General features: G+C 45.3%; 1 protein-coding gene across 1 annotated transcript in view; it reads left to right on the top strand.

Annotated features, from left to right (window-relative positions):
* Positions 1–12,033, top strand: part of GPC5 (glypican 5) — a 1,214,889-nt gene that overhangs the window by 37,070 nt on the left and 1,165,786 nt on the right. The window contains exon 4 of the mRNA XM_090023649.1: positions 11,461–11,778. Coding sequence (XP_089879775.1) covers positions 11,625–11,778 — 154 coding nt within the window. The 5' untranslated portion in view covers positions 11,461–11,624. The remainder of the gene's footprint in view (positions 1–11,460; positions 11,779–12,033) is intronic.

Genomic DNA, 12,033 nt, shown 5'->3' with positions numbered 1-12,033 from the left:
CAAATTAGTCATACACGTGAACAAACAGATTAACGTGACATGCCTGACCCGGCCGGGTTGATCACCATGGACAGGCTGACACCCTTGTATGCCAGGAATCAGTTCATTAAGACAACAATAAAATGCAGTCAGACACAAGCACGCAGGTAAACAGAATGCCTCTGAATCTGACTGGGTGTCCAGCTGACAACCCTCATGGGCCAGCATTCAGTTCATAAGGGCATGTCTGATCCAAACTGGGTCAATCAGCCTGTACAAGCTGATCCCCTTATGTGTTTCAAACTCGGCATGTCCCAATCTTTGGTCTTAACTGTCATAGTAGTGGTAGCCTTTTGTTGAGCAGATCCCACAGTATTTCTGGGCTTCACAGGGATCTTTAGCTTAGGTAAAAGAAGCATTGCTGCAGAGCAAGTGGGGAAGGAAAAGTAAAGAAGGAAAAATACACCCAGTTACCACCAGTTGGACTATAGAAGTTATTTATTGCTAAGTATATGAAATATATAATGGTACTAGTAGTAATAGACATGCAAAGGAAAACAAACACAAACAATTACAATACTACCCTGGTTTCACTAAGTATTTGAGGAAACTTAGCTCAAGCTTAACTAATACAGTTTAGGTTCAGAAATCTATGCCTAGAGAGAAAAGAGAGAGCGAGAGCTGGGATCTCACCAGTCCAAGGCACTCGGGTTCTAATGCTAACAGGTAAAGTTCTTCCCAGAATCCTCTAAGGGAGACTATCTGTTTCTTCCAGTTTCTTGGGAACAAGAGCTGATGGTGTCAGAGAGATTTCTCCTCTTGAAGCACAACTTTGTTGCTTTTTTACAGATTTTTATACCCTCATTTCAGCTTCTTCAAAGCATTTTTTTAATAGTGTAAATAATTGTCTTTTCTACTGGCAAGGGGTTATCTGGTTTGGAACATCTCAAGAACCTGATTAACAACCAGGAAAAACATAAGTTTTAATGAGTAACCAGACACTTAGGAGCCAGCTTGAAATTCTTATGGATAGCAGATATACTGGATGGGATGCCTCATTATTTCTTCAGAAAGAATAGATAGCTTGCAGCATCAGGGTTTTGGATTTTTACCTGTTGTGAACAAGCCTCAGCTTAGCATGACTTTTCCAGATCTTACTGTAGTCTTTTAACAGACTTAAGGGGATTACTTGGAGCATTCATAAACTTTGTGGGGAGGACTTCTACCAGTCATCCCAGGAAAAGTATGATAGCATTTGTGGTCAGGGCTCCAACGGGCTGGATGCTATGATGAGCCCTTAACCATTGTTCAGATGTTGCCCATACCCCCTTCGACTCAGTCTTTTGCCTCAGCGTTCCCTAACCTGGTGACCGAGTTTTAGTCAATCAAGTTTAAATAGGCCTCCCATAGTGGGCCCAGGGAATGTACGGCCTGAGATGCCTATTAAACTTTACTTCTGCTTAGTTCTGGTTAGATGAGGTGTGTATGTGCGGGGGAGGGGGAGGGTGGAAAATCATTTGTAAATCCAGATTAGAATTGGTCTGATAAATGCTGAGCTGGGTCTGTGTAAATGTGCATTGATTAGCATTTGGAGCACAGATTCCCCATCATGCAGTGCTCCCCTGCTTTTCTGATTCTAAAATTCACTGCAGGCTTTCTGTTCTCCATCTCCCATGTAAGTGAATTGTCATCTGGGATGCAAGTGAGACCTAGGGTAGTTCTTCATTCTTCTCACCCTTATCTGGAGAGTTTTAGGTGCATCTCCCACTGCATCTTCATTGTCTTTCATAATCAGTTCTTGTTCAGGTAGAGGTGGGGAGGGGGGTGGAAATTCTTTGTGAGTCGGACAGGCTGCGTGCTGCGTCAGGGTTCTCCAAGAACATGGAGCTGAGGGGTAACACTTCCCAGACGCTTGTTTGACATGTAGGCTTCTGTGAGTTGAGAACACTTTCCACTTCTGTTAACATCAGGCCACTGTACAAAAAATAATTCAGAATTTCTTGTCAGAGAGAGAGCGCAAAGGTAGCATGAACATAGCCTAGAATCAGTGATGTAACTGGGGTAGAGCAATGGGGGCAATCGCCCCAGGTGGTGATGGGGGTGGGAGGCAATAAAAAATGGTTTTCCTGCAGCATCAAAAGTTGCTGCTGCCCTTGCGTGCATCAGCCATCCTAGATGTCTGACCACATTTTTACGCTGCTGCCTTGTATCTGGGACAGTCAGCTATAGGCTGACTCCTTGCAGGTTCTATAAGAGCTATAGGCTCTGCTCCCTGTTTTTAAGACTGTTTCTTTCCATTACATTCAATGACTATTGATTGTGTCTCTCCCTTGCATTCAAATTTAAAATTAACAAACTAAAGGGATTTTTCCTTCATCATATGACGACAATCATATGATCAGAATATTTCACTTAATTTTACACAGTATTGTACTATACATACACTGTACATACACAATCCAAGTAACCAAGGCCTGAAATTATTTTGTACTTGTACCTAAATGTTACCTATTAGTGCTTTACTCTCTCAGTTAAAAATAAAATAAAAAATGTTACTTGAATCAAGTGAGCATTACTAATTAAGCAAGGTTTGCCTTTAAAATATATTTAAACTTCTTTTTTTGTTTGTTTGTTAACTAATAGTAAAAATTATGTGCATTTCTACTCTTTTAAAAATTGAATTAAGGCTTCAAATAAAAGTTTGTTTCACTAGACAGTCTTGTTTTGGCATCAAGTATACTGGTATGGGTTTCTGTACCTTTAATAATGGCCTACATGATAGTTTAGGGTTTGGCATACACCGGGTTTTATTGCAGCCAGCATTTTGTAGGGTCTACAGCTAAGAAAGGACCTGAAGGAAAACAATGAGGTAACTTACTGTGGATGATTAAAGGGGATTCCTTCAAGTGTGAAAAGTAACACAAAAGGAAGTATGGAAGTGCTTGTTTTATCAAACAAATGGGAGATGGAATCTGGCATCATGGGCCACAGAATGAAAGAAGCAATGAAAGAGATTTGGAAGTAAAGACAAGTAATGTAACTTTGTCCTCCCTCTACCGTGTCATACCAGAGAGAAATGTAAAAGAGTGGCATGTGATCAAAGACACACACTAGGAAAATAATTTTTCCAATGGCATTCTAAATGGATATAAGTTGGGGAAGACTGAATTTATCAAGTGAAAAGGAAAATCTATGTGAGAAGCCGCTGACAATTATAGATGTGTGAATAAATAGGATGTGCTGTATCTTAGAGGCTGTTCTGAAAGAATATGCATGATTTAGTCTGGGTCAAAGATGAAACCCAAGTTACAGGCAAAAACCAGCTGTTATAGTGGTATTGTGTAGAGGGATTGAAAAGAAAGCTAAGTGAAGAACTTAGAGGTGGAAAGAACTTTGTTTTAGCCATGTTGAGCTTGAGCTGATGTGAGGAAATCTTGGGGAAACAGGTTTTGGTTTGGACAGACGAAGATTGGTATGGTGAGATTGTAGCCTCCATATTAAACGTTTTTCAACAAGTACATCTCGCATCAAGGTGTTTGAATTCTTTATGCATACAACGGTAAATAGGGGGAGAGCTTCTCTCAAATACTTTCTTCATTTACAGATGTTATGAGCCAGCTTACATTCACTTAGACTGAAATCAGCGGAGTTTCAGTTATAAAACTGAGAATTGAGTCCAATATTTCAGTTAAGTCAAAATTAATGACCCAGACTTTTCTGTGCCAAAGTTTTTTTAGAAGTTAGATTTAAGACCAATGAAAAATCTTGCTCAACATTTGAAGATCTGAGCTTCACGTGTTTGGGCTATACTTTATACATAACAGAAAACCTTTCTGTCTCCCTCATTCTATTCAAGAGGACTGCAGGACTTTGAATCCCATTCTTAGTTGCAAAAGATCTAACTTTTATCTGGAAAAAAATAGGTCCATTTTTTTTAAGCCACTAGGGTCTTCTAAAATCATTTGTTATTGTCTGCAAGTATCTGAGCAGCTGCAAAAGAAGATGGAACTTGAGATATTTTAAGTAGAAAATTGTATCTATTTTTATGTAGCAATAGGTAAGAATATGCATTTCTTAGCCTGTTGCAATTTCATTCCTACAGTTTCTTAGATTGTGTCCTTATCTCTATTTTTTGCTTTTTCATGTCTGGTATAGCTGCTATATGCTTTCATTCTTTCTTGTATTTTCTTGGGGGTCTGCTTTAATAGTTTAGTATTCCTAATCACTCTCCTCATTATTATGCAAGGTGCTGGATAAGACCTTACTTTAGGAAGCAATTCCATATCCACGTAAGACAAAGTGGCTGCTTTAATGATCTCTTTTTTGAAGTCCCTCACTGACTTAGAACGGGTTTGTTGCTTAGTAATAATGTCTTCTAGAAGAGGTATTACCAAGTCCTACATGCAATTAAAAAAGCACATTGATTCCTGAAATAAAGTACTTATTTTATTTGTGTTAGTAGTACTTTGGGGGTTTGTTTTTTTCTTTACTTATTTCCTTCTAACAGGTCTAAGCTTTCTTTCCTTTTTCTTTAAGAGAAGAATATAACTGAAGGCCTTTATAGAGGTTTTATGTATAAGATCTGTTCCGTTGACCCATCATATGAGAGCAATGAGACGTCCAGTTTAATCTAAAATTGATGAGAGGAAATCCTTCCTACGTAATGTAAGGGGAGATAGTGAACAGGATCCCTTGGGAGGCAATTCAGAGGGGGAAGGCAGTCTAAGAGAGTTGACTGTACTTTAAGGAGGCTCTTACAAGGGCACAGAAGCACTTCTCATTCTTCTGTGCTTGTTTGCAACAGGAGACCAGCCTGGGTAGAATGCAATCTCTTCAAGAAGTTGAAAGTCAAAAAGGAATACTATAAAAAGTGGGAACTTGGCCATAGTACCAGGGAAGTGTATAAGAGCTTTGCACAGGCATGCGAGGAGAAAATTAGGAAGGCCTTGGCACAACTTGAGATGTAGCTAGCAAGGCACAAAAGACAGTAAAAAGGGATTCTATAGGTATGTCAAAAATAAGAAGACCAGAGATTCCTTAGAGCAGGGGCAGACAAAATTTGGCCTGTGGGCTGGATCAGGCCTGCAGTGGACTCCATTTCTCAGCAGCACCTACCTGCATTTCTGCGGCTGGTTTTTGTGGAGACCCCGGCTCAGCTCAGCTTCACTCTTTGCTCCTGGAGCCTGAGGTAAGTGACTGAGAGCATCAGGCCCTGCCCTTTCCCCTCCCCCTTCTCCTTCCCCTCCAGGCAGGGCTGGGCATTTCCCTCCCTGTTCGCAAATAGCTCTTGCAGGCTGAAGTTCAACCAGCCTGCAGAGCATTTTGCAAAAGCAGGAAATCCACGGGTTCATCTGCTAAATGGAGAAATCTGCGTTTTCTCTGATAGAAAGGGGAAACCCATGGTTTTCTCTTTTTCTGTGGGAAATGTAAAACCAGGATCCCTGCTGATCACTGACTATACAAAGAAGGCTGAAGTATTTAATACCTTTTTTACTTCAGTTTTCACAAATAGGGGTAGCAATCAGATAATGAGTGCAGTTGGCATCAGAGATAAGGGAGGAGACAACCTACAGTAATGATAAAACAAGTTAAGAATTGCTTGGAGAAGCTGGATACTTTCAAATTGGCAGTGCTGGATGGGATGCGCCCCATGGCACTAAAGGAATTGGCAAGGTAATTTTGGAGGCACTGACTATCCTTTTTGAGAACTCATAGATGTCCCAGACACCTGGAAAAGGGGAAATATAGTGCCTGTCTCTAAGAAGGGGAAGGAGGATGATCCAGGAAACTCAAAAGACTGACTAGCCTGGACCTGGAAAGATGATGAAAACAGATCCTCATGGAATCCATTGTGAAGTACTTGGGTGATCAGAAATGGATTCACTAAGAGCAAGTCATGCCTGACCACTCTGATTTCTCTATGATAAAGTGACAGGCTCTGTGGATGAGGGGAGAGTAGTGGCTATAGTATACCTTGACTTTAGCAAAGACTTTGATATGCTCACCCATGACATCCTCATTATGTGTCAAGATATATTTCACATATTTCATAGACTTTAGGGTTGGAAGGGACCTTGGAAGATGGAATCCAGCCCCTGCCCAAAGGGCAGGAAGTCACCTGGAGTCATAGGATCCCAGCAAGATAAGCATCCAATTTGCTTTTGAAGGTGTTCAATGTAGGCGCTTGAACCACCTCTGATGGCAGGCTGTTCCAGACCTTGGGGGCTCAAACAGTAAAGAAATTCTTCCTGATGTCCAGCCTGAAATAGTCCTGTAGCAGTTTATGACCGTTCAACTTCGTCATCCCTTGGGGCACTCTGGTGAACAAACGTTCCCCCAGAAACTGGTGGTCACCCCTGATAAACTTATACGTGACCATCAGATCACGCCGAACCTGTGCTTTTCCAGGCCAAAGAGCCCTATGGCTCTCAGCCTGTCGTCGTAAGGTCTGTTTTCCTGACCTCTGATCATGCGTGTGGCTCTTCTCTGGACTCTCTCAAGCTTCACCACGTTCTTTGAATTGTGGAGCCCAAAACTGGATGCAATACTCCAGCTGCAGCCTCACCAAGGATGATTACGGGGGGAGAAGGACACCCTGGGACTTGCTTGAGAAGCATCTATGGGTGCAAGCCAGCATTTTGGTCGCTTTACTAGCCGCAGCATCACATTGCAGGCTCATGTTCATCTTGTGGTCAATGATACCGCCAAGTCTCTTTCTTCCGTAGTGCTAGCCACCGTAGCACTGCGAAGCCTGTAAGGGTGTTGCAGGTTTTTCCTCCCAGGATGGAGAATCTTGCATTTTTCGGTGTTAAACACCATCAGGTTCTCATCCACCCGTTTGCTGAGCCTGTCCAGGTCAGCCTGGATCACCTGCCTGTCTTCTGGTGTGGATGCTTTGCCCCAAAGTTTGGGGTCATCGGCAAACTTGGCCAGTCTGCTTCTGACTCCAATGTCCACATCATTAATGAAGATGTTGAACAATGTGGGTCCAAGGACAGAGCCTTGGGGGACCCCACTGGTCACAGGACACCACGATGAGTGACTGCCATCAATTACAACCCTCTGGGTTCAACCACGGAGCCAGTTCCCCAGCCAGTGGATCATGGTGGACCCAAGGCCACAGTTGGCCAGTTTTGCCAAGAGGTGATCATGGGATACCAGATCAAAGGCTTTTTTGAAGGCAAGATATCTGACATCAGTCTTTTCTCCCTTATCCAGGTGATATCACCTGGTTGTAGAAGGTAATGAAATTGGTCAAGCAAGACCTACCTGCAACAAATCCATGCTGGCTATCCCTTAGGATGTTGGCATCTGCCGGTCCATTAAGGATGGCCTCTTTAATAAACTTTTCTACGACCTTCCCCGGGATAGAAGTTAGGCTGATGGGCCTATAGTTTGCCAGATCCACTTTCCTCCCTTTCTTGAAGATAGGCACCGCATTGGCCTTCAAGTCTTTGGACATTGCACCAGAGCACCAGGAGTTTTTAAAGATGCATGCCAGAGGCTGGGCTTTAATGCTAGCCAGCTCCTTGAGTACCCTGGGGTGTAGATTTTCAGGGCCAGCTGACTTGAAGGTATCCAGCTTCTGAAGATGTTCCTTCATGAGGTCAGTATTAATGGAGGGCAGGGCATTTCCCTCACCCAGACCTCCCTGTCCCGTAGCGGGCATGGGCGTCCCATGGGACTGTTGAAAGACCGACGCAAAGTACCCATTTAATAGGTTGGTTTTTTCCTGGGTGTCAGTTGCCCCATCTGGTTCAGCAGGGGTCCAGTGTTGCCCTTTCTTTTCCTCCGGCTCCCCGCATATCTGAAAAAAGGACTTTTTATTGTCCTTGATGCTCAAAGCTAGTTGGAGTTCAGTTGCAGCTTTGGCTTTTCTAGTTTGCTCCCTGCAGGACAGGATCAATGCAGAATGATCCTCCTTGGAGACTAAAGCATTTTAATACAGATACGTAACTGGTCAGTTCATCACAGTCAAGGAGTAGTCCTGCATGGGCACATTAGCTGATATAAGGCACATTAGCTGATATAAGGCAGATTAGCTATTTTAAAGGCATATTAAAGGTATGGATCTACCTGTGTGTGCCCTTTATGCATCTTAAAATGGTGATTTCAGGCTACTGGCATCTAAATATTATACCTGCAAAACCAGGTATCAAATTTAGGCGTGAATAGCCAAATTGCCTTAATGCGCATGTAGATGTGCTAAAGCAGGGGTGTCCAACCTTTTTGAATGTTGGGCTGGATCATGAACTTTTTATCACCCAGTGGGCTGGCGAGCCATATTCATATTTTATCACCCTGTGGGCTGTATGTTGGACAAGCCTGAATTAAGACAAAGCTAGCATAAAACCCCACCTGTGCTCAGCTAGTGACAAACTACAACAAATGATATCCTGGACCAGTCATCCCAACAGCTGGGGCCCCCCTTCTGCCTACCACAACCACCATTTGAAGGCAGCCCCAGAAGATATTTGACAGCCGTGTTAAAATATGTGACCAAACCCATGTAGCCGGTGCTCTTACACAGGCCAAGGGGCTGCGTATGCCACTGCTTCCCCAGGCCTTGTCCACATGAGAAACACCACTGCCCAAAGTCTTGGCAGCGCCCAGGCAGGCGTGGCTGGGGCCCAGCCATTGCGTGAGAAGGGTGATGGTGGAACTGCAGAAGCGAGGCTGGTTCCCAGCCTGGCAGGGTCTCAGACCTGGTTTGCCCAGGGTAGCTCCTGGCAGGGGAAGGCCTCAGGGAAACATGGGTTGCTCTGTTCCTCCGTGCTTCCCCGCGGAGAAGGCAAACAGCCCCTGGGAGGGCGCAGGCAGCGGCCGCGGCAGGAGAATAGCAACCAGCGCAGCTGCAGGGAGCAACAATTCCCTCCCCACCCCACTTTTGAGCTGCCCTTGAACAGCACATCCCTACAAGCTGGTGCTGCCCAAGAGGGGGGGAGGGGGGCAGAGCAAAGTGGCTGCTGCACTGCAGCCCCTTGTCCGCCAACCTGCACAGCCCCGCTCACCATAGTGCCTGGCCACCTGTGCATGCAGCCCTGGTGGCCTCAGTGCTGCAAATCCAGAGTTTGGGGCTGGGCAGACACCAGCTCCCTCCGCTTGGCCCCACGGATATCACGCCAGGCCCCGGCCTGCTGAGGCCCCTCCCCCCCTAGGGCTGCCCTGCGCCATGCCCCATTCCCAGCCTGCCCCTGGCCATGGAGCCCCATGGGTTCTGGGAGGCAGGCGGGACACTGGGCTCAAGGGGCCGAGTTGGAGACAAGTAAAAGTGGGTGCTGTCCCCAGTTCATTCTGTCAGGTGTGGCTGGGGCAGCCCCATGTTGCGCAGCCCTCGGGGCAGCAGCAGGACCTGGCTCATGTGATGTGGGAGGTTATGCGACCCTGGCCCTGCGGGGGGGGTGAGCAGCTGCCTTCCCTCACCTGCCTGTCCCGAACAAGGGACCTCGGGCCTCAGAAAATGGCTTGGCAGGCCGCATGTTGGACAAGCCTGTGCGAAGGCATATTAATACTGCATATGTTGACTGACTTGGGACTAACTTTAGTCTGAAGTCTTTCTACACACCCACACTGTGTTAACGTGCCTTAGCACGTGCATGTGTAGATGTGCACCTAAATCACCTTAATGCATCTTAGGCAAATTGACATTAAGTTTAGGTACATGTAAAAGCATATCTGGATGTGCCCAGGGCCTTAATACCCAGTTAGGAGGTATCAAGTGGGGTTCCCCAGGGGACTGTCCTGGGTTTGGTATTTTTCAACATCTTTACTAATTTAGATGATGGGATCAAGTGCATGGGTTAGCAAAACTGAGGTTGACATCAAGGTAGGTGGAATTGCAGATACTCTGGAGGGGACAGTTAGGGTCCAGAATGACCTGCATAGACTGGGGAGTGGTCCATGTCGTCCCTTACACTTTGAATGTTCTCCTTGTAAACATCTGCAACACTGCTACATTGTTCTCTTCATCCTGCTTGAATACTTCCCTGTGATATTTACAAAAATTGGCAGAGTTTATTCTGCTGGTTTGTGAAAATCTTTACCCATCATTTGTCTTGTTCTTTTCCCAGTCTTGTCGTCTTAACTTTCATTTCTATGTATTTCTCTTTGTCATTCTCTTATCTCCTGTCTCTTATGCTTGCATAAATTAGCATTATTAAACTCTTTTTGGTAGGGACTGCTTTTGATTTGTCTTTGCATACTGCACAACACTGAGACTGGTTTGTGGCTCTAAATTCTATGAAGTATAGCCATACAAAATAATAAATGGAGTGAAATGTAAAATACATGAAAACTAGTGTTTTTCCTTTTAAATAACAATTAGTGTCTTACATTTTTTTTTATTTTGGAATTTTTGAACTTGTACAAGATAAGGCTTAAATAGTATACTGTTTTAATGACCCTTGTATAATATTTTCCTGTAGTAGAAACAACTAAAATCAGAAACTAGGGAAAAAGGGGGGGGGGGGGAAATCACCTTGCGCAAAGCGGAAGTGGAAACAGAAAAACAAAACTACCAAAAACTGTTTGGACCTTGAAGGGAATTTGCTATTAAGGATAAAATAGGACATGATGTATGCTGAGGAACTGGATGACTAGTGGAGAATAAAACGTATGTTTCTCCTATGAAGCTATTTAGAGAAAACAATTCAGGTTTAATTGTGTGTTCTCTAAATCAAAATTATTTCAGCATCTGAAAATGGAGGTTTTGTGGCAATCTTACTGTCTAGCCATATGATCAGAATTCAGCATTCATAGGAAAAACAAACTGGTATTTAAAGTCAAATCCATCCATGTAATTGTAACACTGCCTGTCAGTTCTTGATCTGTTTCAAACATCGTGCAAGAATATTACAAACTGGTTCATTCCCATTTACTTTGTTCACTGGACAGCATCATGTCTGATATCATTTTCATGTGCTGTCAGGCAGCTCCCCTTTGTTTGCGTAGGTCTTTCAAAAAGCAAAACGGGAAACACTTTTAAATAGGAACATGTTAAAGTATCAGTTAATTAAAAAAAAGACAAACCCAGGAGGGTTCGTACGTCCGTGTAAAAGTTTGATTTTTTTTTTAGGCCGATAGGCGTCTTTTAAAAGTGATCTGCGCCGCTGGCAACACGCAGTCTGTTTTGATCTTGAACTTCAGCTATAAAAGTTGCTGTGGAGGGTTGAGGTTGGCCCGTGGGCGCTGCCCCGCTGCTGGAGTAGATGCCCCGGACCGCAGCAAGGAGGTTTCCTTAAGGATGATGAGGTCAGGCGGGGGCGGGGCCTGGCGGAGAGGGGCGGGGCCTGCCGCGCGCGCCGGTGCATAGCTCCTGGGCCAGGCGCAAGGGCTCGCACCCGCTTGTTGGCAGGAGCGAGAGCAGGGACAGGGACAGCGGTGCTTTTAGTTGCAGGAAGGAGGGCCGAGCTTCACCGGCTCTCAGCTTCCCGAGACAGAAGGCGCATCCTCCGCAGACTTTCTGCTCTGCTCCATCTGCAGGGCCCCGAGGCAAACTTGGCTGTTGCATGAGCCAAAAGGCGCTGCTGCCAGCGGGATCACAGCCTCGCCCTCCGCACGGGCGGAGTTGGGGCACAGCGCTCTTCAGCGGGACTTGGGACAGATCGCTGAGGTGCGGCTGGCGCTGGGACTGCGGCTGCTAGGAGATGGGAAGCAAGAGCCTGCTCTCCAGCATCCTCCTGTTTGCTGTGTTAATGCCTGGAAGAGGCGAGCATCTGCGAAGCTGCCAGGATGTTCTGAAAGTCTTCCAGCTGCGGAAGATTGGGGCCATCAAGGGATTCCCGGAGACCCCCCGAGCAGGTAAGAGTGGGGGCTTCCCTCTAGGGACCTCCTTAGGGACTTGCCGATGCCTTTTCTGTCGAGGATGCAGCTAACCTGCACCGGGACAAAGTTCAGTTAGCCCAGAGGAGGCCAAACGACAAGCTGGCATTGCAGGGGGGCAGGAGAAGGGGCATGAACAGGCACAGTCTTCTCCATCCTTCCCATCAAAAAGGGACCTTTTCATCCCAGCTGGCACTGCGTGGTTTGTGCAGTTCAGGGATATGTAGGGCTGTG

Source organism: Crocodylus siamensis, chromosome 1 (genome assembly GCF_052110815.1).
Source record: "Crocodylus siamensis isolate JL-2025a chromosome 1, ASM5211081v1, whole genome shotgun sequence".
Taxonomy (NCBI): Eukaryota; Metazoa; Chordata; order Crocodylia; family Crocodylidae; genus Crocodylus; species Crocodylus siamensis.
The sequence above is the reverse complement of the archived record's forward strand: the minus strand, read 5'-3'. Positions and strand labels throughout refer to the sequence as shown.